Source organism: Ranitomeya variabilis, chromosome 6, assembly GCF_051348905.1.
Source record: "Ranitomeya variabilis isolate aRanVar5 chromosome 6, aRanVar5.hap1, whole genome shotgun sequence".
Classification (NCBI taxonomy): Eukaryota; Metazoa; Chordata; class Amphibia; order Anura; family Dendrobatidae; genus Ranitomeya; species Ranitomeya variabilis.
The window spans coordinates 407,282,620-407,310,133 of NC_135237.1; the positions used below are offsets into that span (position 1 = coordinate 407,282,620).

Sequence of the window (27,514 nt, forward strand, 5' to 3'; positions counted from 1 at the left end):
TATTCTACGCTGCAATCTTTCATTAATTTTTATTTGCCATCCACGTCCAGGGAGATTAGCTACCGTGCCATGGGTTGTAAACTTCTTGATTATGTTGAGCACCGTGGACAAAAGAAACATCAAAATCCTTGGAAATTGACTTGTAACCTTGAGATTGTTGAAAAATATCAACAATTTTGATTTTCAAGACCTCAGACAGTTCTCTTCTTCCTGTTCTCCATGCTTAGTGCGGCACACACAGACAAACAATGCAAAGATTGAGTCAACTTCTCCCCTATTTATCTGGTTTCAGGAGTGATACTTGCCAAATGAGAGTTTGAAGGAACATCACATGCTTGAAACAAAGTTGCTTGCTCACAATTTTGGGAAGGTGCCAACAATTTTGCCCTGCCCATTTTTGTGGATTTAGTGTGACATTATGTCCAATTTGCTTTTTATTGTTTTTTTTGTGTGTTTTTCCAATGCACACAAAGGAAATAAACATTTTCTCTGTTCTGGTCAGATGGAGAAAACTTATTACAACTGTAAGCACATAGATGGAGGGAGCAAAATAAACTTTGATGTTTCACAAGTAATTTCTGGTTATTTCTACACCTACATCACTTTTGGTCAAAATTGAAGAGTAAACATTTGTAAAACGTATAATCTTTGCTGCATCTACTTCTTAAAGAAGGAGATGTGAAGCAGTTTCTTATTGTTTTAAGAAAATAAATCAAACAAGTAGTTGAGAGTGTTGGGGAGAGGAGGTGTAATGAAAGTGCAGCTCCAGCTTGTGTTGTTATTATTGTAAGCAGTGATGTCAGCTTATAACTTTGCACATCTGGAGAAAAATGCTGTGTGTATAACAGGCCTTAGGGCTGGGTTCTAATCTGGCACTCGACAGAGTCACCTGCATTCAATTAAGCCTGAAGACAGTAAAGTCATGCCAAGTGTGATCTGCCCCACATCAGAGCCCTCCAGCTATTCTGTAAAACAATATGTTAGAAACATACCTAATTGTCCAGAATGCCTTCACTTTCCTGCATTTTCTATTACTACTTGTCAGGTTGGATCTGTACAGTGAATTATTGAAGGCCCATGTAACTTTAATCATTCTCTAGCCTGACAGCTATTGCTCTTGACTTTCATGTACCTATGCATGCTCAGTTTGGTTAAGCGTGCATTTATTGTAAATGCAAAGAAAGAGAAATAAGTCACTGCCAGGCAGACTCCTAGAGTGCTGGCTTATCATGGGGAGATCAAAAGGTTTGAGTGTCAAAATTCAACAAGTCTTAACTTGTTTTACTCGGGCCTACCATACACATGAGATACTTGGCCAGCCGCACTGAAATCTGCATGTATAGTCGAATTTACTCTTATGTGTTTAAAGTGAACCTCAACAGGATGGTGCTCAGTAAACTACAGACACTGTAAGGTTGGTGCTGTTACAATTATTAAAATTAGCGATGAGCGAATATACCCGTTACTCGAGATTTCCTGAGCATGCTCAGGTGACCTCCGAGTATTTTTTAGTGCTCGGAGATTTAGTTTTCATCGTCTCAGCTGAATGATTTACATCTGTTAGCCAGGCTGAGTAAATGTGGGGGTTGCCTGGTTGCTAGGGAATCCCCACATGTAATCAAGCAGGCTAGTAGCTGTAAATCATCCAGCTGCGGCGAAAAAAAAACCCCACAATCTCCGAGCACTAAAAAAAATACCCGGAGGTCACCTGAGCGTGCTCGGGAAATCTCGAGTACCGAGTATATTCGCTCATCAGTAATTAAAATGATACCTTGGTTGATGAAATCCATCTTGTGACTATTTTTACTCACGGGCGGACATATTGTCTGTGCAGCTGCACAGGGAACCTGGAGGAGATGGGGCCCGATCAGCTGCTGAAATGTCTTGTTCTCCGATAGAGGAGAATTAGTCTTTTGCCATCAGAGAGGGGCGTGCACTCTACAGAATATGTTAGAAGGGCCCTTCCTCTCCTCCTACTTGATGTTGCCACTCGCTCTACGATGCAGGAGCCCAGGATCCCAGGACACGCCCCCCCCGGGGTCCCAGGACACGCCCCCTGGTATCCCTGGACACGCCCCCCGGGATCCCAGGACACGCCCCTGGCTTCTCAGCATTCAGGCACAGGCAGGATGGGAGCCTGGTAAGTATGGCTGATCTCAGCCAATCCAGTTTCCTGCCTCCTGCTGGGAACAGCCTCCGAGCAGTCAGTACAGATAACAACTTGCCTTCCTCCTGAGCAGTTTTGAGAAATAAAACTGACTGACTAATGTTCACATGAGCCATCACATAAATCCCCCCACACCTGTAGCTACCTCCACCCCCTGTATTGAGGGGGCTTTATTACAAAACCGCCACACTGGCCCATTCAGAAGCAGTAGCTGCAGAGTGAATGCTGCCTGAGTGGGCCAGTGCAGTCATTCCCCAATAAAGCCCCCCTCACTACAGGGGGTGGCAAGTTTCTATAGGGGAGGGGAGGTTGATGTGATGGCCAATGTTCACATGGGTCAGGCACCTGTCAGAACACAGAAGGAAGGAGGAGTGTCAGATTCACTGACTGCTCGGACGCTATTCTCTGCAGCCATCAGAGGTAGTGAAGAGGCAGGAGACAGGACTGGTGACAGCTGGAGATCTGGCCAGTAGTGCTGATGGATGGACTGAAGACCACCAGGATGGAGTTGCTGAAGATAGACGAATGCACCTGCCAGAGGGAAAACATATGTAAGTAATAAAACATGACACGCATTGGGCGGCTTCCACATGTCCCTCTGACACTTGCACCTTACTCCGTTCCTGTTCTATAGGTATATGTCTGTGGACTGTAACCGCACTGCAGCGGGCAAGTTCATTCTTCCCACTCTTTGCTTGGGCTTGCATCAATCCCTTACTCCTTTCTTGACTTACATAAGTAGTGCATAGCTAATGCTTATACTCCTTCTGCTAACGTTAGATACTTGTCTTTTCTTTGCTGGTTCTTTTTTTATATATGGCAGCTGGACATGTTTCCTGATATGCAAATAATATTTGCTCATTCCTTGACTTATAATAGTGTTGTATAACTAATGCCTATATCCCCGTCTGTTATCTTTAGGGACTTATCTTTTCCTTGCTGGTTCATTTTGATATTTGGCAGCCGGACGTTTTTTTCGGAAATGCCAATAGGATTTTATTGATAAATCAGATGCCGGTTTGCATACTATATGCACAAAACAACAAGGGACTCCTTTGCAAGCCCCTTATAAAATTACAGGGAATGTGGTCTTATACTTGGCATCAAAATATTGTTTGATTGTTTTTTGTTTGTTTTTTTCAGTGGCCAGAGCATATTTAATAATGTGATGTGATGTGATGTGATGTGATATTACATCCGAAACATTGCCACGCTGGGTCTTGGAAAATCACACAATTTTTGTATTTATTTTTTTTAACAAACTTTGGATTTTTTTTTCTCACCGCTTAAATAAAAAAGAACCTATACATGTTTGGTATCTACAAACTTGTAATGACCTGGAGAATCATAATGGTAGGTCAGTTTTAGAAAGTCCAATTTTTTTTTCAGTTTTTTGTGCTGTTTTCCTTTTTTACTTCTATTTTGAAAGCAATTTGATTAGTGGCTGGGAAAGCTTTGCACGACAATCAAGGTAGTATCTGATGCTGTTCGAAAAAAAAATAAATAAATCATCGCCGCGTTCGCCCAATCTATCAAGATATAAAAAGAATTAATTTGATTGGTAAACGGCGTAGCAAAAAAAAAAGTAAAAAAAAAACACCAGAATTACTTTTTTTGGTTGCCGTAGCACTGCATTAAAATGCAATAACGGGCGATAAAAAGATGGTATCCACACCAAAATGGTTTCACTTAAAACGTCAGCTCGGCGCACAAAAAAAAAAAAAAAAAAAAGCCAAAACCTCACCCGGCCCTAGATCACGAAAAATGGAGACACTACGGGTCTCGGAAAATCACACAATTTTTGCATTTTTTTTTTTTTTTTAACAAACTTTGGATTTTTTTTTTTCTCACCGCTTAAATAAAAAAGAACCTATACATGTTTGGTATCTACAAACTTGTAATGACCTGGAGAATCATAATGGTAGGTCAGTTTTGGAAATTTGGTGAACATGGTAAAAAAAAAGTAAAAAAATAAATAAATAAATCGAAAAAACAGTTGTGGGATTGCACTTTTTCTCAATTTCACCGCACTTGGAATTTTTTTCCCATTTTCTAGTAAACAATATGGTAAAATATGGTAAAACCAAAAAACAACCTCCACACATGGCTATATTGACAGAAAAATAAAAAAAAGTTATGGCTCTGGGAAGAAGGGGAGCAAAAAACAAATGCAAAAATGAAAAAGGGCTGCGGCATGAAGGGGTTAATATGAAAACAACATTTTATTGAAAATCATAAAAAAATGTTCATGATTAAAAAAAAAAAAGTGCAGTTCCCTGGGATATGCACAAACTGACATGTTTCGAACTTGTGCGTTCTTAGTCATAATAGCATATGATATTCCAGTATTGAGTGTTTTAAATCATAATGCTACAGGAAATTACATGACAATCATATTGTGTGTGGCGACCATTATGCTATTTGTTAACCATTGTAATGTGTGGGGGCTGTGGAGATCATCATGCTGTGTAAGAACCATCATACTGTATGGCAGTCAGTGGTAGCCACCATAATGTGTGGGAAGGCTGTGGTGGACATTATACTGTGTATGGGAAAGCTTCGGTGACATTCATTCCCCTGTGTGCGTGGGGGACTGGCGTGACCATTATACTGTGAGTGTGTGTGTGTGTGTGTGTGTGGTTTGGGATGACCATCATACTATGTGGGGACCTGTGGTGACCATCTTCCTGTGTGAGGTTTGTTATGCCTCCATACTGTATAGGTAGAGAAATGGGGACATCATTCTGTGTTGGGGCATTGTTCTCTATGGGAGCCATGGAAGGAGTATCATAGTTGGCACGAACACTAAGGGGCTTCAGAATGGGAGAAATAACTGGTAGTGCTGCAATACATTTCCTTCTCCGTGTCTTAAAGGTGGGAAGTCTGCCCTTGTGGCCACACCTATGTGCCGCGAACCTCTTTTATCAAAGACGTCCTGTGATTTCTATGTGTGACCTTGCTCGGGGCATTGTTATAAGAAGGCACAATGGGGGGGTGCATTACTGTAGGGCAGCATATTGGGGATGGGGAATCATTATTAAAGGGATAGCACAGGAGGCATTATTATTGTAAGAATGCGTAGGGGTGTTTGTATTCTAAGTAGGTTTGGAGTAATTATTATAAGTGGTTAGGGGCAATTACCGCACTATAAGGAGGCAGACAGAGAAATTATTACTATAGGATGCTGTAAAGAGACACGGGGGGGGGGGGGGGGACATTAATGCCAGGAGGACGTACAGAGGGAACATTATTACTAATTAAGGACACAGAGAGGGCACTGGTTATTGTGTTGGGAACAAAAACAGGGTAATATTACCGTACAGGGCACAGAGGAGAGACTACTACTCTCTAGGGCACCGATTATACCACTATATGTTCTGTGTAGAGGGGTGGGATGTGAGAAGGGGGCTGGAAAAGCAGTAAGTCCAGGATGTTTCTGTGTTAGATTTTGAAGAGCTGAGTTATGGATGGTTTTGGTGGTCAGAGTCAAATAAAAAAAAATAAAAGGGAAAATGAATGACAATCAATGAGAGTGTAACTGGTGAGAACCTTCACAGTACATACAAATATGACTGCAGAGCACTGGTGTAGAACTGATATTACCAATATATAGTCATTGTATGGTGGTGATATAAGTCATAGTACAGAGGTTTTGGCTAATGATCAGTATGGCAGTATTATTACCACGGTAAATCTGCTGAGATTTGTCTGTTATATCACAATATTATTAAATCTTATATAGCGGTATTAATGGAAATATAGGAAGTAGTCTCGATTTCTTGCAGTCAGGGTTGTATGAGTAATATAGACCTCAATCTGGGCAAAGAAAGCAGGGAAAGCAAGGGCTTTTGTGCTTTCAAATGACAGAGCTGAATTTTAGTCCCAGTCCGTCCCTGACCCAAACTAATTGTTGTCCTAAAAGGGAAAAAAAAAATATTATGCAAATCATGAAATTGCGTAAAATCTGTATATGATTAGAGACTTCTGGCCAAATAGTGAGACAGAAGATATAACATGTCAGCACAGACTTACCAACACAGTCACAGCACTCGTCCCAGAGTGTGCCTAAACACAGCATACATTCTTTACAACATGAACAGTTTCCATCGGTAGGCCGGCATTGGCAAAGCTCCTGGTAAAGCATTGGACAAAAAGAGTAAAAAAATAAATAAAAATTAGCATCAAAAAAGGAAAAAAAAAAGAAAAAAAAAAGATCACCACACTAAAACCATTAACATCTGGAAATTCTGACACTGGGCTTTCCAGTGTATTTTTGCATGTGAAAGTCAGTAGCTCTGCTTGTAAAGTGTGATAAAATCAAGACAGACAAAACTCAGTGAAATTGTCCTAGTGCTCATTATTGCTCCCAGCATGAGAAATGCAACAACCAGGATTTATAATGCGGATACTTCTGGTCTAGAGCAGAACAAAGGTCTGCAGGGGGGAGTCACACAAAAGGAAGTCATTAAGCTTCTGTTTACACCGCAACTTCTAAATTGTATTCCAAGACACAGTAAAGTTCCCAGATTTACCTGGTATATGATGAGCAATTACTATGTAAGAATGGAGCACCATGGTACGAACAGATAAAAGTTGACATTTCTTAATTTTAGGACTTAAGCTGAATTTACTCTGCACGATTATCATGAGTGTGCTCAAGAAAGCTCAATTGCCAATAAGCAGGCAGTGTAAACAGGCTGCCAATCACCCAACGAATAAGCAAAACACACGTTTGTTGGGTGAAATTATTGTTAAATGTGTGGTTACACCACCCGACTTACAGCGTTAAACAACCGGAGATAAAACATTTGTTTGCTTATTGGCGGTAGTTTAATAGCCTGTTTATACAGGCAGACCACATTCGTATATGCGCTGAACAATCTGTAACAGACCTCCATCGTTCACTGGAGCACAGTTTCTGTTTACACAGGACGATGTGCTGCCAAGAACGACGATTTTTAGTCAGTTTAAAATCATTTCATCCAATACTCAGACTATCAGGAAATGAGAGTTCTTAGGAATACTCTTTAACGAATGTTGTGCATTATAAATCTAACTCAATCGAATGTAAAAATCATGATTCTCGACAGCACATTACGCTGCGTACGCTGGACACGTGCCCCCCCGAACAGTTAAAGTCTATACGCAGAGATCAATATATTACAGATTGTTCTGTGCGCATAACTAATGCAGTCTGCCTGTCTAAACAGGCTAGTAAACAACCGCTGATCTGCAAACAAGAAGCTGATCGGCGGTAGTTTACCGACCCAACCTTACAGTGTTAGTTATTTCTAAAGTATGAAGACATCCATGACAATGATTATTGCTCCCTCTGTATAGTTCTGAAGAATCCAAGTTATATTCACATAACTATTTCTTGAATTATTACATGGAGGGAATAAATATAAAAATAATTGAAGACACTAAATAACTGTCAACTCTGCTGAAAACGGTCAGATCCTATGGCCCCCAAAATGCAGTTTTTGATTTTACCAAAGGGTTGTTCTAATGTTCTCTTCTGCCTCTCGGCTTCATGTTTAGCTGTGCGCTCTTGAAGACTGACAGCTCAGACCAGCGGAATGACCATGCCACTGGTCAAAACTGAGCGCTCTTATGTGGCTAGCAGAGATTTGATCCTGTAGCATGGGAGAAGTGTTGGGAAACTGAGGCTGGTGGAATCCAGCCAGCCACAAACAGGTGTCAAACTATGAGGTTGAATCATTAAGGGTACCGTCTCACAGTGGCACTTTGGTCACTTCGACGGTACGATCCGTGACGTTCCAGCGATATCCATACGATATCGCTGTGTCTGACACGCAGCAGCGATCAGGGACCCCGCTGAGAATCATACGTCGTAGCAGATCGTTTGGAACTTTCTTTCGTTGCTGGATCTCCCGCTGTCATCGCTGGATCGGTGTGTGTGATACCGATCCAGCGATGCGTTCGCTTGTAACCAGGGTAAACATCGGGTTACTAAGCGCAGGGCCGCGCTTAGTAACCCGATGTTTACCCTGGTTACCATCGTAAATGTAAAAAAAACTAACAGTACATACTCACATTCCGGTGTCCGTCAGGTCCCTCGCCGTCTGCTTCCCGCACTGACTGTGAGTGCCGGCCGGAAAGCAGGGCACAGCGGTGACGTCACCGCTGTGCTCTGCTTTTACTTTACGGCCGGCACTCACAGTCAGTGCAGGAAGCAGACGGCGAGGGACCTGACGGACACCGGAATGTGAGTATGTACTGTTAGTTTTTTTTACATTTACGATGGTAACCAGGGTAAACATCGGGTTACTAAGCGCGGCCCTGCGCTTAGCAACCCGATGTTTACCCTGGTTACCCGGGGACCTCGGCATCGTTGGTCGCTGGAGAGCGGTCTGTATGACAGCTCTCCAGCGACCACACAGCGACGCTGCAGCGATCGGCATCGTTGTCGATATCGCTGCAGCGTCGTTTAGTGTGAAGGTACCTTAAGACTGACTTTGTGTACACCAGTCTTAATGAAAGACTTGCTGGATCACGATGTGCCTAAAGTTATTAAGGGGCGCACACCACTTAATTAATTCAGCGCATCTTCACGGTGTGTGCGCCTCGAGAAATGCTATTCTAGTCAGTCAGGAACTTGAGTAGTATTTCTGGCATAAGAAACACAGTCAGTTTTAATTAATTTGATGAGTAGAAGTAGTTCCACCTTGTCCCCTTGCCAGCCCCATCCATTTTGACAGAGCTTACCAAATCTGGCATGACAACGGCAAAAGTTGCTAAACTTTTGCACAACTCATCATTGTTAAAAATGTTGCCATTTTTTCACAGTGTTTTACACCTGAAAACTGATAAATTCTTTCATGAATCGGACCCCGTCTCTTTCTATTCAGAAAGTTGAAGTAAACTTGACGCGATCTGTGAGTACTGCTGAGCACCATTACCGTCTGTGCTAACGATGTGGGGAAAAAAAAAAAATGGTTCTTGGATATATTATGGAATTGAGGTTTAATGGAGTCAGAATTTTTGTTCCTAGTGTGTTTCAACTGCATTAGTTCCCACGTGTGTGAATAAAGCCTGATGATTTTTAAATGGTAGTTGGATTCGGTTCTTTCCTTTGCTTATATGACAGGTAGGGTGATCTACCACAAGCATTAAATGCAACTAAGTAGGGAGGGTATTACAGGATTTTCCCACCATAGGAAATAACAGCAGGTTACTAAGATACGCCATCACTTTCTAATTGGTGAGAAAGCTTCCACTGAGACCCCTACTATTTTATAAATGAAGAGGCACGTGTCTCTTCAGCAGTTACTGGTGGTCCCTTAATTCCAGTCCTTAGAATAGAGGGGGCAGCAGTGCAGAAATCTAACTATAGCCACATTCTATTACTGAATATGGGAGATAATAAATACAAGCAGGATTGGGGTCCTTAATGCTCCTTGATCAATAGAAGTCCCTGAGGTAAAAAACAAACAAACCACTGGTTATACATTTATCCAGATACAACAGGTTCAGTATTTGGCGAGTTTTTTACCTCAGTATTTATAAACTAAAACTAGGAGTGGGTGATAAATACAGAAGTGGTGACGTGTTTCTATTATACCTTTGCTCTTGATTGTTCTTCTCCTGGTTTGGGCTTTCAAATACTGAGGTAAAATACTCACAAAATACTCAGCGTGTGCACATGGCCTGAGAATTCCAAGATAAAAGTGAACTGCGGTTATTTAGCAGTCTCCCAGCTAATATCGGGGGCTGGAGAAGGTGTATCTGGGGGAATATGCTCATTACTAGGATAGTTTCTATTTAGAGCTAGGGTTACCTTACTAAGATAAGCAGAAGAGGAATAATGGCTGACATAGAATAGAACAAGCCATCTGCGAAGCAGGAGTGAAATGCAACAAGTCAGAACAGCTCACAATCTAGCTGAGAAGAAATGTTATCTTCAACTGCGAAATTACAATGCAGCAGAGTTCACTTTTAGATGTGGTAACAGGGTCTGCTCTTAAAGGCATAGTGAGCTAAATACTGGGTGTCTTTCCATTCCCAGGACTCGTGCAGGCACCAGTATGTCTGTTCAGACCTGTCGTCCAGACAGCTGTAATGGTGGCAGCACGCTCCTCACTTTCCCTGCAGCAGGAAAACGTACCCATGACCATTAGTCAGTGTTTAATGTGCACGTCGTACATTCCGTCCTTACATGAATATTATCCTGCCACGTTTGTGTGTTTTTTTCTAGAATAAGGTACTAATTAAATAAAAATATACTTGTTCTATGAATCTTGTCCTTCCTTATAGTTTTTTTTTTCTAGTATTAGGCACCTTGTCTATGTTTTGTTTTATCTTCAAGTTAAGTGTGTTTAAAAAAAAACACATTAGGAAAACTCAATGAGCAGTGCTTCCTACTGCAACTTTCCTCAAAAAGGTTATTTTTTTAATTAAAAACATAAAAAAGGGATATATTTCACTTGCCATAAATGTGTTACATATTTCATTTTTTCGTTCCTTTCTTCATTATCTGCACCTCTCCATTCTATCCAGCATTGATATGTGGCTCTCTCTTCCCGATTAGTAAGTCTAATCTTGTTTACCAAGGGAGCTTGGTCCTCGTTTAGACGCCCACAGAGTTTAGGACCTTGCCTACTTGGCTAACAAGACTAGATTTGCAGACAGAAGAGGGGGCCATATCTCAATCGATAGGTCAGGAAAAAAAAAAAAAAAGTTACACCATATTTAGGAGAACAATTTACATATTAATAGAAAGTGACCAGTACTCTGTAATGGTACTTAATTGTTAGCTAGTAGCGGTATTGATAAAATCTGGTCCATGAGCTTGTGAGCAAGACTGTATTACACTCTTTCCATAACACCCAAAAAAATTAGAGTTATGAAAACGAAGCAGCCTGGCCAGCTACACCATTTCCATGGGAGTTCATGGGAGTTAAGGCTCTTCATTTAGATCACCTACTGTGGCTGGCGCTTGGACACTTACTACCATGTCAGCCAAGAATATAGGACCCTAAAGTGAATAAGAAAAGGACCTAGGACTGTGAAGGAGTTGGTTGGGTCTTTAGGAGTTAAGTCAAAAGTGTAGGAAAATAATGGGGCTTTCCAATGCCATGGCAACACAAGCCTCATTCATACATAAATAAAAACACGACAAGGTTTTCATAGTGGAAAAATAAGGCCGTGATGTTTATTTTGGGTAACTATAAAATGTCATAACAAACAAACCCAAATAAATAATCCAGTAATTGACCAATATTCCATAAACCACCAAACCATCCACCCAGAAACTGGGCGATTTTCCCACAACATAAACATCACGACAAAGTACATCTTTAAAGGGAACCTGTCACCACGTTTTTGGAAGATGGGATAAAAATAGCGTTAAATAGGGGCAGAGGTGGGCGTTACATTAGTGTGTGTGTTATGCGTTTATTACCCACCTAAGTTGCCGAAATAACTTTGCAAAGTCTCCGTTTTCGCCTGTCAATCAGGCTGGTCAGGTCGCATGGGCGTTGTCTTCCCCCAGATTTGGCGTAGTTTTCCGTTGGTGGCGTAGTGGTGTGCGCATGCCCAAAGTCCGGAATCCTCTTCCAGGGGATTTAAAATAGCGCGGTGTTCGTTATTGCATTGGTGATCGGTGGGCGCGGCCATCTTCCTTTGGCCGCGCGTGCGCAGAAGCGGCGCTCTGCTGGCCGCGGCTTCAGGAAAATGGCCGCCGCGATATCCATCTGCGCACGCGCGGCATCCCGCGGCCATTTTCCTGAAGCCGCGGCCAGCAGAGCGCCGCTTCTGCGCACGCGCGGCCAAAGGAAGATGGCCGCGCCCACCGATCACCAATGCAATAACGAACACCGCGCTATTTTAAATCCCCTGGAAGAGGATTCCGGACTTTGGGCATGCGCACACCACTACGCCACCAACGGAAAACTACGCCAAATCTGGGTGAAGACACCACGCCCATGTGACCTGACCAGCCTGATTGACAGGCGAAAACGGAGACTTTGCAAAGTTATTTCGGCAACTTAGGTGGGTAATAAACGCATAACACACACACTAATGTAACGCCCACCTCTGCCCCTATTTAACGCTATTTTTATCCCATCTTCCAAAAACGTGGTGACAGGTTCCCTTTAAGGGAGGGAGGGTGGGGTCTTCTTTTCTTGAATGTCACCTCACACTGCCTGAAACCTGCCAGTACCTGGCCATAAATATCCCGGCGACCGTACGGCAACGCACTGACAGCCAATTGTCAGCCGCTAAACGACCGCCAAAACGGCTGATTGGAGGCGGATTTACCAATAAAATACTTAATATAAATAACAGAAAAACTACCATTCTGGCTAGTAACCTGAATTAGCCAATCAGCTTTAGAGGCTGTGTGGCCATGTGACCCCCCCTATATTCCCTACGTAAAGTAGGGGGGGGGGCTTCCATGGCAACACAAACCTCATTCATACATAAATAAAAACACGACAAGGTTTTCATAGTGGAAAAATAAGGCCGTGATGTTTATTTTGGGTAACTATAAAATGTCATAACAAACAAACCCAAATAAATAATCCAGTAATTGACCAATATTCCATAAACCACCAAACCATCCACCCAGAAACTGGGCGATTTTCCCAAGAGCCTTGACTCAAAGAGGAGAGGCCCCCCCACACCGCACAGCCATTTTTCCACTATGTTTTGCATATCAACATTAAAAATATCAAAGCCAATGTTAGATAAGTGAACTGAATCTTGCCTAAAAAGTCCAGGTAAAAAACCCTCGAGATCAATGTGCCTGTAAGAAAAGCCATTAATTAAGGGAAAAAATCTTTCCATGCCTTTATTCACCCTTTTACGAATCTTATCCATAAACCTGGATTCAGGAGATTGCCATAACAACCTAGGTATGATCTCGGAAAATACAAAGCCTGGAAGAGGAAAGGATTGTTTAAGCTTAACCATATCAGATCGCATTTTAGCGAGCAAATCCAGAGTTCTGGATTTTCCAAGATCATTGCCACCTATATGAAAGATTACTAAATCGGGAAAAGGGAAGAAAGAAATACAGTGCTGAAATTCAAAATTTAAATTATACCAACTCAGTCCACGGACACCATGCCAAAAAATTTGGACCAATGCCGGGTCGAAGGACAAATTCTCCGTATAACACCTTTGGGAAGCTCGTCTCAGTGCCCAGAAAATAAAAGAATGACCGATTATCCAAACTATTACCGGACCTGAAATAAATCAAAAATTAGTAATCATATAAGTTGTGACGTACATAAAGCTTAAACCTCCCTGACTCCCATCTCCCAATTTGTTTAATTTGAGAATCACAGAGGCCAGCCCTAGAAGCTTCAGTTGCAGCTCCAATCCGAAACGAGTGAGAGGAAATTCTGAGATGACCTTTGCCAATGGCTTTTAGACATTTTTTCAAAATAAAGTTAAATTGAAAGACTGTAGCAGGTGAACCGTCTTTATGGATAAACAACGGTCCCTCCGTAATTGCTCTGGCGCGTAACCAAAGCCCAATGTGCAAGACAGGGCAGATGAATGGATCAGGAAAAGAGACAATTTTAATAGTTGTTCCTCTAGCTAGCTGATGAGTCTTAGATCTCCCAATAAATAGTGTGAAAAAAACCGTCAAATAACCTTAAATCGGACAACCTAAGACCAGACGGACGAGACTTATTGGCAGAAACCAATTCGCCTATTCTAAGAGCCCCAAAAAATGCCAAACAAAAGGCTGTGTGGAACAACAATGCTTCTTCAGAATTTAAACAAACCTGGTTCAAAGCCGAACATAAATCTTTAAGTAGAGGCAAAGAAATAGGCCGTCTGGTATCAGGTTGAAAAGTGCATTTCCTAAGCCCTTTTAAGAACTGTTTAACTGGAAAAAATGAGGTTAATGGTAATTCCCCAAAAAGCTTGAGAAAAAATGACACACCCGCCAAATATTTAGACACTGCAGAATAGGATAGACCTTGAAAAACTAATGACTCAGAAAATTTCAAACCAGTTACGGCATTAGCCACTCTAGGGTTAAAAGAATGCAAACTACAAAAGTTCAGCCAAGCGAGCCATGCGGCCGAGTAGCTGGCCCATGATCTAACAGACAAAGATTCCTTAATATAGTGCGGGATCAAACCGAAATCACATCCCAGATTAAAGGAGGACAAGGGGTTTCTTCCGTATCCGCTTCTGGAACCTGTGAACGAAAGGTCGACCAATGACGTGCACATAGGGCATCAGTTGCGGTATGAAATCTACTTCTGCCTGAGCTTGCCTTAAGCCAAATGTTCTGCTTAAGGCAAGCCAGAACCAGATGTCTCAAGATGCTCGCTGCCCATTTGTTTCTGGATGACAAGGTGTTAACAGAGAAAATCACGCCAGGGTCAAGAGACAGAATGACAATTCTGGAATTTTGGAAAAGAGGACCCCAAAGAAAGATACCTAAAAAAATGGAAAAGAGTTCCAAGACCATCAAGTTATTGGTAACACCAGAAGAGACCCACGCAAGGGGCCAATCCTGAGCTAACCAATGCGAGGAAAATAAAATGCCACAGCCCGTAGAGGCATGAACAGAAAACACAAACGGCAAAGAATCTGCAGAAGTGAAGGGCGTCTGCCAGCAAGATATACCGTTATACTCAGAAAGGAAAGACAGCCAGACCCTGGCGTCTTCCTTTAAAGAGGAGACAATTCTCACATGGGAATTAGGAGCAGAAACGCCGCTTGTGGAGTCATAAAGGCGGCGGGAAAATGCTCTACCAATTGGAATGATTCTGCTGGCAAAATTTAAAAGGCCTAATAAAGATTGTAACTCCTTAAGTGTAGATTTTGGTTTGGAAATAAATTTAAATAAAGCAGAACGCAGTTTGGTGATTTTGTCAACAGGGAGTCTACATTCCATAGTAGAAGAGTCCAGAATTATACCTAAAAATTCAATTGCTGTAGAAGGCAAAACAGTTTTTTCCTGAGCAAGAGGCACACCAAAGTGACTACATAGATCAACAAAAGAATTCAACGTCCTGAGACAGTCGGGGGAAGAAGGGGGGCCAACAAAAAGAAAGTCGTCCAAATAGTGTAAAATGCCGGCCCCAGGAGAATTTGTTTCCAACACCCAATGTAAAAAAGAAGAAAAACTCTCAAAGTAAAAACAAGACAAAGAAAAACCCATCGGAAGACATTTATCAAAGAAAAAACAATCCTGGAAATGAAAGCCTAAGGAGGAAAAACCGTCAGGATGAACAGGAAGAAGCCAGAAGGCAGATTTAATATCAGCTTTAGACAATAATGCATCCTGACCAAAGTGACGTAAAATGTCAACTGCTTTGTCAAAAGAAGAGTACGACACAGAACAGGCTGAACTGTCAACTTCGTCATTTAAAGAGGAACCCGCAGGAAAGGATAGATGGTGAATAAGCCGAAAAGAACCAGGATCTCTTTTCGGTACAACACCTAGTGGAGAAATTCTAAAATTGACAAATGGTGGGGAGGAAAAAGGACCTGCTACCCTCCCGAGATCCAACTCATTCTTGATTTTTTCTATTACAACCTCAGGATATAGATCCACCGAACGTAAATTCTCAACAATGTGACAACCAGCCCCTTGGAAAGGGGGAACAAAAAAACCAAAAGAAAAACCGTTAAAAAGCAGGTTACTGCTCACTCGGTCTGGGTATTGACTTAGCCATGAAACCATGTTTTCCACTTTCACTGGCGTCCGTGCTCTTTCCATTAGACTCCTTACACACGGATGTAGATGACTGCTTTTTGAAGCATTTGAAAGCGGGGTGTGTGTTCCCACAAAAGGAACACTCGTGGCGAAAACGACAATTGGAGCTCCATTTACAATTAGATTCATTGAAAGCAAAACAGAAGCCCTTCCTAGAGACAGGAGCAGAAGAGGATCTGGATGAAAAATGTCTCTGGGGGAGCATCAAATTTAACCATAAACCCACATCCTTACTACCCCAGTGGACCTCAGGGTGAACCGCCAGCTTTTGGCGGAAGGCCTCATCGTAGTGAAGCCAAGCAACTCCGCCGAAATTGCGATAAGCTTCTAAAATAATATCTATATGTTGGAACAATTGACTACATAAGTGAGGTGACTTCTCTCCAAGGACAGCCGAGTAAATAGCAAAAGCCTGCAGCCAATTGTTGAAAGACTTAAAAGCACGTTTAGCATCTTCTGAATCAGGCTTGTCATCCTGCTTATCTAACCTACTCGGCTGCTCTCTACGGGGAAGTAAAGAAAATAGGTCCACATAATGGTTGCTCCAAATAAGTTCCTTGGTGGAGGAGCTCAAGTGAAATCCTAACGGAGATAAATCACATGTTAACGCTTCCTTAAAAATATTCTTAGGGACAGAAGCAGTCAAATCTATAGGAGGGGTAGAGTGGGGACTAGAAATTAGAGAGCCGCCTAAGGCCTCAGAAAGGGCATTCTGAACCATGCGCTTAATATCACAATTAAGTATAGACAAATGAGGATCCATAATCTCACCCCTTCCAGCGCTCCTGTCATCGGATGGTGTCTCAGCTGAGCAGCCTGCGCTCAAGCCCTCCGTGTTAGGCGAGCGCATCTGCGTGGATAAGGCAGGCACGACTTCTGGGTCCTGGGTACGCGCTGACAAAATCCTGGAAGCAGCTGGGAAGGTGAAGTCCGCAGCCGCCGAGTGAGGGGAACCGGTATTTGAAATTGGCGCTCTCACCGCCCGACTCTTCCGGCCGCGACTGTTTCCGGCTTTGCTGGCGGTGCCTGATGACGAAGGCGGCGTCTCCTCGCGACGTCGCCGGGCATCGCGCGACGGACTCCGGGATCTTCTTGACGGAGGGAGGCGGGACTTCCTGCTGCTCTCCAGCGGAGGATGCCTGGGTGCGGGAGATGCCGGTGATGGGGAATAAGCTGCTCTGGGTTTCCTTTTCCTGGCGCTGCCGCGGTGGTTAGGCGGAGACAACTGAGGCAAAGGTATGGGTCGCGGTGCGGAGCTGGGATCCGGTTGTTCAGGTACGACCTCCGGAGCCGCAGTAACAGGCTTTGAAGTGAGGCAGGACATAAGCCATGCGACACCATCGTCCTCAGCTGCCCTCGCAAGGACCTGTTGGAGTAGGTTATCCATATAGACGTGAGGTCTTCTTTTCTTGAATGTCACCTCACACTGCCTGAAACCTGCCAGTACCTGGCCATAAATATCCCGGCGACCGTACGGCAACGCACTGACAGCCAATTGTCAGCCGCTAAACGACCGCCAAAACGGCTGATTGGAGCCAGATTTACCAATAAAATACTTAATATAAATAACAGAAAAACTACCATTCTGGCTAGTAACCTGAATTAGCCAATCAGCTTTAGAGGCTGTGTGGCCATGTGACCCCCCCTATATTCCCTACGTAAAGTAGGGGGGGGGCTTCCATTACGTGTGTGGGAAAAGGGTACCAATGGCCATTCAGCCAGATTTTACCTCAGGAAGAGCCCGCCTGCCCTCCCTTAAAAAAAAAAAAAAAAGTGTTATAGCAAGATTGTTTTGTCAGTATGGTTGTTAGTTGTCACAGCACGGCGGTTCTTGTCCATGGCCGATAAGTTTTATTTGCAAGGCCTGCAATAAAGCAGCTTCTGGCCTTTGCAGGGCCATATTTGCCACTAGGCACTCGAGGGCACGTGCCTAGGGCGGGGACAATGCAGGGGGCGGCACCTCAGCAAGTTTAAGAAATTTTTTTTTTTTTTGAAAGTTCGGGGTCGCCCCACCCACCCACCTCAGTCCCGGCTGCTGCGGGGGGAGGGGGTCTCGGGCGCAGGGCCGCCATCAGGGCATTACAGCCCTGACTACTGTATGGGGCAGAAATGGGTGCTGTACCTTTAAGCAGCAGGCCCAAGTGTATCACGGTCCTGACGCGGGTCATGTGACACGCTGCGCGCTCTTATGTAGGAGCACTGGAGCAGACTGGAGGTGTGAGAGCCCTCAGGGATACTCCGCAGGTGACGGCACAGACAGTAAGGAGTTAACTGCTGTCAGCCCGAGGATTTCCTGTCTCCTCGGTAACAAGGAACCTTTCTGTGTCATCTGCGGGGGGAAGTGTTTCAGTGCTGCACTTCTTGTGCTCTGCCAGTACTGTCCCCCATGTGGTGAGAAGGTGACTGGGGGGTTTGTACAGGGAGCATCAGGGGGGTCTGGTGATATTGGGGGTCTCACCTCTGTGCTTGTCTGCCCCCTCAGATGTTGCCTGTCAGAGGGGGGACCCTGCTAAGGTCCACGGCTGCTGTCTACAGGTAAGAGCCCTTCCGTCCTGTCTCAGCATGCACATACAGGGGAGACACAGATTGTGGTGATTTACACGTTTCAAGCTGGAAGACATTTTGCTTTTTTGTAGAGAAGCAGGACGGACATGTTTGTGGGAGAAGATACTGAAGTCGGCGGTGAGCAGGGAGAGGAGGCGGGCAGTGTGTGAGGACTCAGAGGAAGCTGCAGAGAGGAGTGAGGTGAGAAAGGAGACGGGAGTCTGCTGATGTGAGTGAGGGGAGGCTGGTAAGGGGAGTAGATGAGAGGCTGGTGGGGGAGGCTGCTGAGGAGAGGAGAGGCTGGAAAGGAGAGGAGAGGCTGGAAAGGAGAGGAGAGGCTGGAAAGGAGAGGAGAGGCTGGAAAGGAGAGGAGAGGCTGGAAAGGAGAGGAGAGGCTGGTAAGGAGAGGAGATTTGAAAAAACTGACCGTCACATCCGAACATAGATCAAGTGTGAACAGGTGCTGAACCTTAGAGTTACCAACTCCTATAATAGTCAAGCAAAAAAGGCAGCACACTGCAGCGCTAACACATGCAAACATGAAACACAGAAATTGAACTGCATTACTGCACTAAAAATATGAAAAATTAGAGCGTTTAGCGCATAAAAAAGGCCAATTTTATGTGTACCTGGTAGCCACTTTACGGCATCTCTCTTATACCAGGTCCTACGCTTTCCTTCCTCGCTGAGAATAAACGTCTCCGTGTGAATGGGTACCTATGAAAACCTCTCATGAGACTAACATTCTCTTTCTCTGTGGAGGGGTACTGGACCTGCTGCAATTAAGACACCTGTGACTAGGAGGCGGAGTGCTCGGTCAGAAGGCTAGACAATACATTTGAAAAAAACTGACCGTCACATCCGAACATAGATCAAGTGTGAACAGGTGCTGAACCTTAGAGTTACCAACTCCTATACAGTCAAGCAAAAAAGGCAGCACACTGCCCATTCACATGGAGACGTTTATTCTCAGCGAGGAAGGAAAGCGTAGGACCTGGTATAAGAGATGCCGTAAAGTGGCTACCAGGTACACATAAAATTGGCAGTGTGCTGCTGCAGTGTGCTGCCTTTTTTGCTTGACGGTAAGGAGAGGAGAGGCTGCTGAGGAGAGGAGACGAGAGGCTGCTGAGGAGAGGAGACGAGAGGCTGCTGAGGAGAGGAGACGAGAGGCTGCTGAGGAGAGGAGACGAGAGGCTGCTGAGGAGAGGAGACGAGAGGCTGCTGAGGAGAGGAGACGAGAGGCTGCTGAGGAGAGGAGACGAGAGGCTGCTGAGGAGAGGAGACGAGAGGCTGCTGAGGAGAGGAGACGAGAGGCTGCTGAGGAGAGGAGACGAGAGGCTGCTGAGGAGAGGAGACGAGAGGCTGCTGAGGAGAGGAGACGAGAGGCTGCTGAGGAGAGGAGACGAGAGGCTGCTGAGGAGAGGAGACGAGAGGCTGCTGAGGAGAGGAGACGAGAGGCTGCTGAGGAGAGGAGACGAGAGGCTGCTGAGGAGAGGAGACGAGAGGCTGCTGAGGAGAGGAGACGAGAGGCTGCTGAGGAGAGGAGACGAGAGGCTGCTGAGGAGAGGAGACGAGAGGCTGCTGAGGAGAGGAGACGAGAGGCTGGTGAGGGGAGGAGATGAGAGGCTGGTGAGGGGAGGCTGCTGAGGGGAGGAAATGAGAGGCTGGTGAGGAGAGGCTGGAGAGGGGAGGCTGCTGAGGAGAGGATGGAGAGGGGAGGCTGCTGAGGAGATGAGAGGCTGGTCTCATGCTGTATATGGGGAGGTTATGTGGGTCTCATGCTGTATATGGGGAGGCTGTGTGGGGCTCATGCTGTATATAAGGGGCTGTGGGGGGTTTAAAGATATATAGCGGGTGTCAGCATACTTAATTTTGCTCAATATTAAGTGGTACAATTAATATTAATTAATATTGAGTAGAATTATTTTCATGCTATTGGTTCGGCCTCCACAACAGTCATGGTCTTTCATCTGGCCCCTCGGGGAAATAAATTGCCCACCCCTGATCTAGAGACATGGAGTGAGAAGCCCACAGACGATAGCAACAGATTAGTCCGTCCTCGCACTAAATTACCCATCCAGCTCTTCACACTATTCTCTCTGAAACGTCAGAGCATTGCAGAGATAAACTTCCCTGTTTGCAGTCTGACTGATGCTGCCCGTGGTTTTGGTAGTATGAATCGACTGACAGGTTGCCCTTAAAAATCTGTCAGCCAAACCGTGCAACTGTGGCAGAATCAACTGACCATGTACTGTGTATGAGATCCACCAGATTCTCACATGACAACTAATGGAAAGGTTTGCTAAGGCTACTTTCACATCAGCGATTTTCTCTGTTCGCGGCAGACACTGCAGTTTTTCCGCATCTGTACCGACACCGATAGTGTCTGCATTAGTCATACTCGCCAATGGGGGAGGCAGCACGAAAAGTGCCTAGGGCAGCAGAAACTCTAAATACGGCCCTGGGCCTTTGGAATTTCGTTTGGGCAGGGAGAAACGATACTTCTTGGATAATGGTCTGACGCCTCTTATACAGCCAAACCAGATCTCCGCTTTGCACTGATGAGGGGCAGTACCCCGAAACACAGTGTCTGCACATTGAGATTCTGGTTTGGCTATTATCCTAAGTCATGTGACAAGGCTCGTTAAAGGGTCAACATTGACTAGTAGGATTGCTACCTTCCAATAGGTGGCACTAGAGTTCTAGCTCTCTTCCTCTCTGAAGAGACAATTTGCATAATTAGCGTTTGGGCTAAAGAAACAGTATAAGCATTAAAAAAAAAAAACAAATAGGCATGGATGGTGAATGAGTTTTTTGTAGTGTATGTATTGTGTTTTTTGTTAAATAAAAGCTGTAGCCAACCCAGTCAACCCAAATTTGGTTTCTAGTATCACTTATTCAAAGGTATAACTTTGTGATGTTTTGGTTTTTGGTAAGGCAGCCCCAATTATTACGTGAAGAGGTTGTTAGGTTTTACCCTCATTGCCATCCAGCTGAGATGGGAGTAACCCTTTAAGAATCTATATTAAAAATATGAATTTTATCTATAGAATACCAGGTTGGTTGAGTTGTTAGATGATCATAATTGCACTGATTTACCAGGGTCGCCAGAGGATCCAGTGGGCCCAAGGTCTAAGGGACCAGCAGAACACAACCCGAGTTGACTGACTGATATCATCACTTTGCTATGACATGTTAACAACAAATAATGCATTGCTTTACGTTTACATACATATAGGGAAAACTCTCAACAGCACTTTCTCCGATGGACTGAGAGAAGACAAGCATAAGGCTAGAGATCGAAGGTACCTGTATTAAGCATTTGCTGACATCACTAGCACACAGAGCTTTATTGCAGCAGTGAATGGGCATAGTCCACATAAGGCCTAAAATGACGGCTATCGCTGGAATGGGAAAGGCGGACAGCTGCTTCATTCTTTTAGATCACACTGGAAATGACCACGGAAATCTGAAAATATACAGAAAAGATGGTGTTATAAACTTTTCTATGAATACCATAGGCAAAAATGTGTTGTTAGGAATACAGAAAAACATCAACATGGAACTAGCCATTCCCTAGTAACAGCCCCTAGTTGGATGCTACATTCATCACTTATGGGCAAGGGGTTGTGGAGTCTTTACTGCAGAGGGCAAAAGAGCATTTTAGTGTTCGGGACTAACTTCAGAGGACTTAGGGGAGCAGCGAATGCCATATTAAAACTTTTCTTTTACAATGATGCCTATATTAAAATTATGCACTAATAAAACTTTAAAAGCTATGTATATCTTCAAACAGATTTTTTTTTTTTTTTTTTATTGTTCATTTACCGGTACTTCCTAAATAGAAAGTTCAGCAATGTTCTAAATAGTAACTTTCTACCATAGAAGATGGCCATATAAATCAGTCTGAGATCAAAACGCAGAGCATAGGCTCTCCCAACCTGAGTGTGACAGCTGCACAGAAATACATGAAGCCATCACGCTAAGGACGGGAGAGCCGCCAGCCAATCCATGCACAATGTTCAGATCTCGGTCCAATTTATATGGCCATTTGACTGCAACCTAAAAGATGATAGCAGCATATGTATACAGATCTGTAGTGGAAAAGGAACTATCTAAAGTTTTATGGATAGCAGAGATAACAAAATGGACAAGGAATAAAGCACATACTGAGAAAATAAGTGCAGTTCTGGAGCTGTGCTGATACATCCAAGTAAAGACAGCAGCACTAGGAAGAGGTACTCCTCCATGAGAAAAATCTGAAACTTGGATCAGAATGTAAACTGCATCTGAGGTGATCTGAAAAGTGAATGTCTTACCCCCATTGAGAAAACTTACTACCATATCTTCAGCCAGTTGTGAAAAACAAGTGCACAGATATTATAGCATCGGATTGAAAATGATTTTAAGTAAGACAGATTAAAAACAGGCTGTGAAAGGTTTTATCTCACAAAAAGAAGCAGCTGTGATCCCATGCTGTACTGTCTGTATACTCTTTTGCTTCCTCCCCTGCCCAGGAGCTGTGATATGATCAGACCATGTTCCTTCATGGTCAGACACGGCCATTACACAGTACACAGCAGGGGCATATTTATAAGATTATCTCAGAGCAGGAACATATCCAATTATGAAAAATTAATATTATTCCAACATTTACTTATTAAAATTAACTTTTGTTTGTGTGAAAACCCCTTTAAACTCTGTTGCATATCTCCTACCCAAAAGTATCAGCAGTTTTATAAAGTCAAAACTGCAGACAAATTATAACACTTTTGAGGCCGGATTCAGGCGGACATATTTCTTAATCTATATACAGACAGCAATTCTCAGACTGACTGCAAGTCTCCTGACCTGAACGCACAGCCTCATTTGTCCCTGAGGGCGGAAAGTTCAGGATTGGAGACCAGCAGACAGTCCGGGCATTGCAGTCCAATATATGTACCATGAAATGTGCCCATCTGAACACAGCCTAAGGCTGCCGTCACACTAGCAGTATTTGGTCAGTATTTTACATCAGTATTTGTAAGCCAAAACCAGGAGTGGGTGATAAATACAGAAGTGGTGCATATGTTTCTATTATACTTTTCCTCTAATTGTTCCACTCCTGGTTTTGGCTTACAAATACTGAGGTAAAATACTGACCAAATACTGCTAGTGTGACGGTAGCCTCAATGCCACAAAGAAAAAATCCATGTGTAGTGTTATTAATGCGCACGGTGTGAAATGCAAGTGTGAAGCGGATTAATCATTTTAAAATGCTCTGAGAGTAAAAAATAACCTTTATGGGCATCGCAGCTGATGATATTCTTATATCACAGCGATTAACTGCCGAATTATGGCAAGCTCATTCATCCTTTTTCCATGTTTATATGGAAACATTCCTACATGTACCTCTAGTATTCTACTCCATGGAGAATTGGTATAGTGCATGTGACCTCACATTTTGTGCATTTTACAGAACACTTTATACTTAGTGGATCGTGTCTTGGGGGTCATTTAGAAAATGACATAACAGCTGCATTTCTGATGTGCCGTTGAGCAATATCCCAGTGTTTCCAGCCCAGTGAGCTAAACACAGAGCTGGAGGGCCACAGCACAACAAGCAAAGTTATCTCTGACTTAAGTTTCATTATCGGATAATAAGATCAGATTCTGTTCCCGCTGTTGGTTGCAGGGTTGGCACAAGAAGAATGTTAAATCTTTTCATTAGTAGGGGTTTACCCCATACCAAGATAAGATAACCAGAAAACATTCCACTTGCTGACTGATGGAGACCTAATTATCTTGTGAAGTTTTAGGCCTCTCTTTTAAAGGAAAGTATCCTCCTATTTAAAGCCTAAAACTCTACTGCTGACTTGAAGAGGTTGTCCACTACTTTTACATTGATGGCCTATTCTTAGGATAGGTCGTCAATGTCTGATTGGCACCCCCACCGATCAGATGTTATCAAGTACCTCCAACAAGAGGCCGCCAACATCTGATAGGTGGGGGTGCTAGGTGTCAAATCCCAGTCAATCAGACATCAAATCACCGATCCTAAGGATAGGCCATCAATGTAATAGTAGTGGACAACTTCTTTAAGCAACATGTGGTACTTCAGCTGTTGAAGAACTATAACTCCCAGCATGCCTGGACAGCTGGTAATCAAAAGGCTGAGTCACACATAACGATATCGTTAACGATATCGTTGCAACGTCACCCTTTTGGTGACGTAGCAACGATCCCGCTAACGATCTCGTTATGTGTGACAGCGACCAACGATCAGGCCCCTGCTGGGAGATCGTTGGTCGATGGGAATGATCAGGACCTTTTTTTGGTCGCTGATCACCCACTGTCATCGCTGGATCGGCGTGTGTGACGCCGATCCAGCGATGTGTTCACTTGTAACCAGGGTAAATATCGGGTTACTAAGAGCAGGGCTGCGCTTAGTAACCCGATATTTACCCTGGTTACCATTGTAAAAGTAAAAAAAACACTACATACTCACATTCTGATGTCTGTCACGTCCCCCGGCGTCCACAGGGTTAAAACTGCTTTCGGCAAGAGCGCTGCTAATATGCATGCGCTGCTGCTGAGAGCTTCCCTGCACTGACTATGTCAGCGCCGGCCGTAAAGCAGAGCACAGATGTGACATCACCGCTGTTACTGCCGGCGCTGACACATTCAGTGCAGGGAAGCTCTCGGCAGCAGCGCGTGCATATTAGCAGCGCTCTTGCCGAAAGCAGTTTTAACCCTGTGGACGCCGGGGGACGTGACAGACATCAGAATGTGAGTATGTACTGTTTTTTTTTTTACTTTTACAATGGTAGCCAGGGTAAATATCAGGTTACTAAGCGCGGCCCTGCACTTAGTAACCCGATGTTTACCCTGGTTACCCGGGTGCTGCAGGGGGACTTCGGCATCGTTGAAGACAGTTTCAACGATGCCGAAGTCGTTCCCCTGATCGTTGGTCGCTGGAGAGAGCTGTCTGTGTGACAGCTCCCCAGCGACCACACAACGACTTACCAACGATCACGGCCAGGTCGTATCGCTGGTCGTGATCGTTGGTAAGTCGTTTAGTGTAAAGGTACCTTAAGTGACCTAATGTACATAATAGGTGCAGATAATCTGCATCATCAAAAACTCACCAAAAGCTCATTGTGGGAATGTAGCTTTATTTAAAAACAAAAACACAAACTTTTTCCACTCTCACATTGCCTACTATGGGAGACAAAAGAAACACTACAAAAATGCAGAAAAAAATGAAATCTCATAGCTTTTGCTGATACTGTAAAATGCAGCTTCTTATTTGCATGAAAAAAAACGCAAAAAAGTCTGCGTGTGAACATAGCCTGACGCCCAGTTAATACAAAACACTAGAGTGAAAGTGGCTTAAAGGTTTGTTTATACATCACAATGCAATTTATTGCTATGTCACAATTATGGTATTATTTATCATTATACATTAATTACCATTATACTTAGAGCATAATTAAACTGTCAAACTGGCTTTACAAAATAGCTTCCTGCATGATATATGTAAAAAATACATGTAAAGGTAGCTATAGTCATGTAAGCAAATGCGTCTATTACTCCCTGTTAGCAGTCATTCAGATGCGTGTTTTTTAACGGGATGCTAGACAAGGAGTCCAGAAACATCTACCCCTAGGGATCTCCTTTTAGTTCACATATCTAGTCAGGAGAACCTTGTTAACATTTACATACCGTACATATGCGCACTATAAATATATATTTTACCCTTAGCTGCCCTTTAAATATTGTTACGTCATAATTGCCTTTTCAATCCATTCTGTAAATTATTCAGTTTTTATGCCTAGATTATTTTGCTATACTTTGAAGTTCACAAAAGTATTGGGCATCATGTGTACTATGATCCTCAGGTATTAGGAGATTGGCTCTAGCGCTTCTCAATTAGTGATAGACACTTCATAAAAATGTTTGTTGCCCACATCAGGACACAATATGCCTCGCACTATAGACCCATATGTAAATATATCAGGTTTTATGAGAACTTGTCCTGGTCATGTAGCTTTAAAACACATGGGAAAAAGCAAACAAATCTTATTAATTATAGGGTTACACTCGGTGATTACAATTACTAGCGTCCAGAAAAAGAGCACATGGAAAAGGACAGTAAATTGGGACCTGCCAATCCTGATCCTATCAGGCTCAGACTGGCCCATAGGGGAACAGGTGAATCCCCCGGCGGGCCCCTGTGCATGAGGAGTAGAATGCACTATATATACAATGTACAGTACAGACAAAGGCCACATCTCATCATTCATTAACAAGCTATCAAGTTTATTATTTTACGGCTTTGTGAATGAGGGCAATGTAATATTGGCACATAGTTGAAGAGTGGTACCCCAGAGCCGGTGCTATTGGAGGGCCCTTGGCACCGCAGGCAAACACTGCCCATAATAACAAGAGTATAATTCAACTAACTGCATCCTTAATCCTTTATTTCTACACTTTTGACCACCTGTATCTTTTATTAAAAGAATTACATCAAATCGCTTATAATTAACTTTTTTTCTTAATTTTCTTGTTTTCTCAGGGAGTTGGGGTACATTATGTCGCATTTCACAGTATCAGCAAAGTCAGTGAAGATTTCTGAAATCTCGTGCAAACGCTGCTTTGGTTTTTTTTTTTCCGTGCATATTTGGGAAACTGCAGGATGTCAATTATTGCAGTATTTTTCACCTATTCAAATAAATGGTGTGCAGCAAGGTAGTGGTATTCAAATAAATACCTAATAAAAAAAACAACCCGCACATAATGTCTGCACTTTCTTTCTTGCCAACACATGCATTTATCATGTGAGAAAAAAAAATAAAAAAAGTTGCAAAAACACCCTGTGTGAACATACCCATAGAAAGCCCAAATATACTTGTTACAGAGGTCAGATCATGCAATCTGCCCTTACAATCAGTTAGCTAAGACATCTAATAAAATTCTGTTACATTTCTGATTAAATTCGTTTTATGAAAGGGAACGCAGGCATTTAGTGAAGCAAGGTGATAAATAATATATCAGTATTAACAAAGCCTTCCTGGCCATTCTTTAACGACTCTGGCGGAAAAGTGAAT

General features: G+C 43.4%; 1 protein-coding gene across 1 annotated transcript in view; it reads right to left on the reverse strand.

The window, feature by feature from the left end:
- Positions 1-27,514, reverse strand: part of TWSG1 (twisted gastrulation BMP signaling modulator 1) — a 57,469-nt gene that overhangs the window by 29,451 nt on the left and 504 nt on the right. Inside the window, exons 2-3 of the mRNA XM_077270208.1 lie at positions 21,735-21,894; positions 6,200-6,299 (exon numbers count right to left, since the gene is read on the reverse strand). Coding sequence (XP_077126323.1) covers positions 6,200-6,299; positions 21,735-21,860 — 226 coding nt within the window. The 5' untranslated portion in view covers positions 21,861-21,894. The remainder of the gene's footprint in view (positions 1-6,199; positions 6,300-21,734; positions 21,895-27,514) is intronic.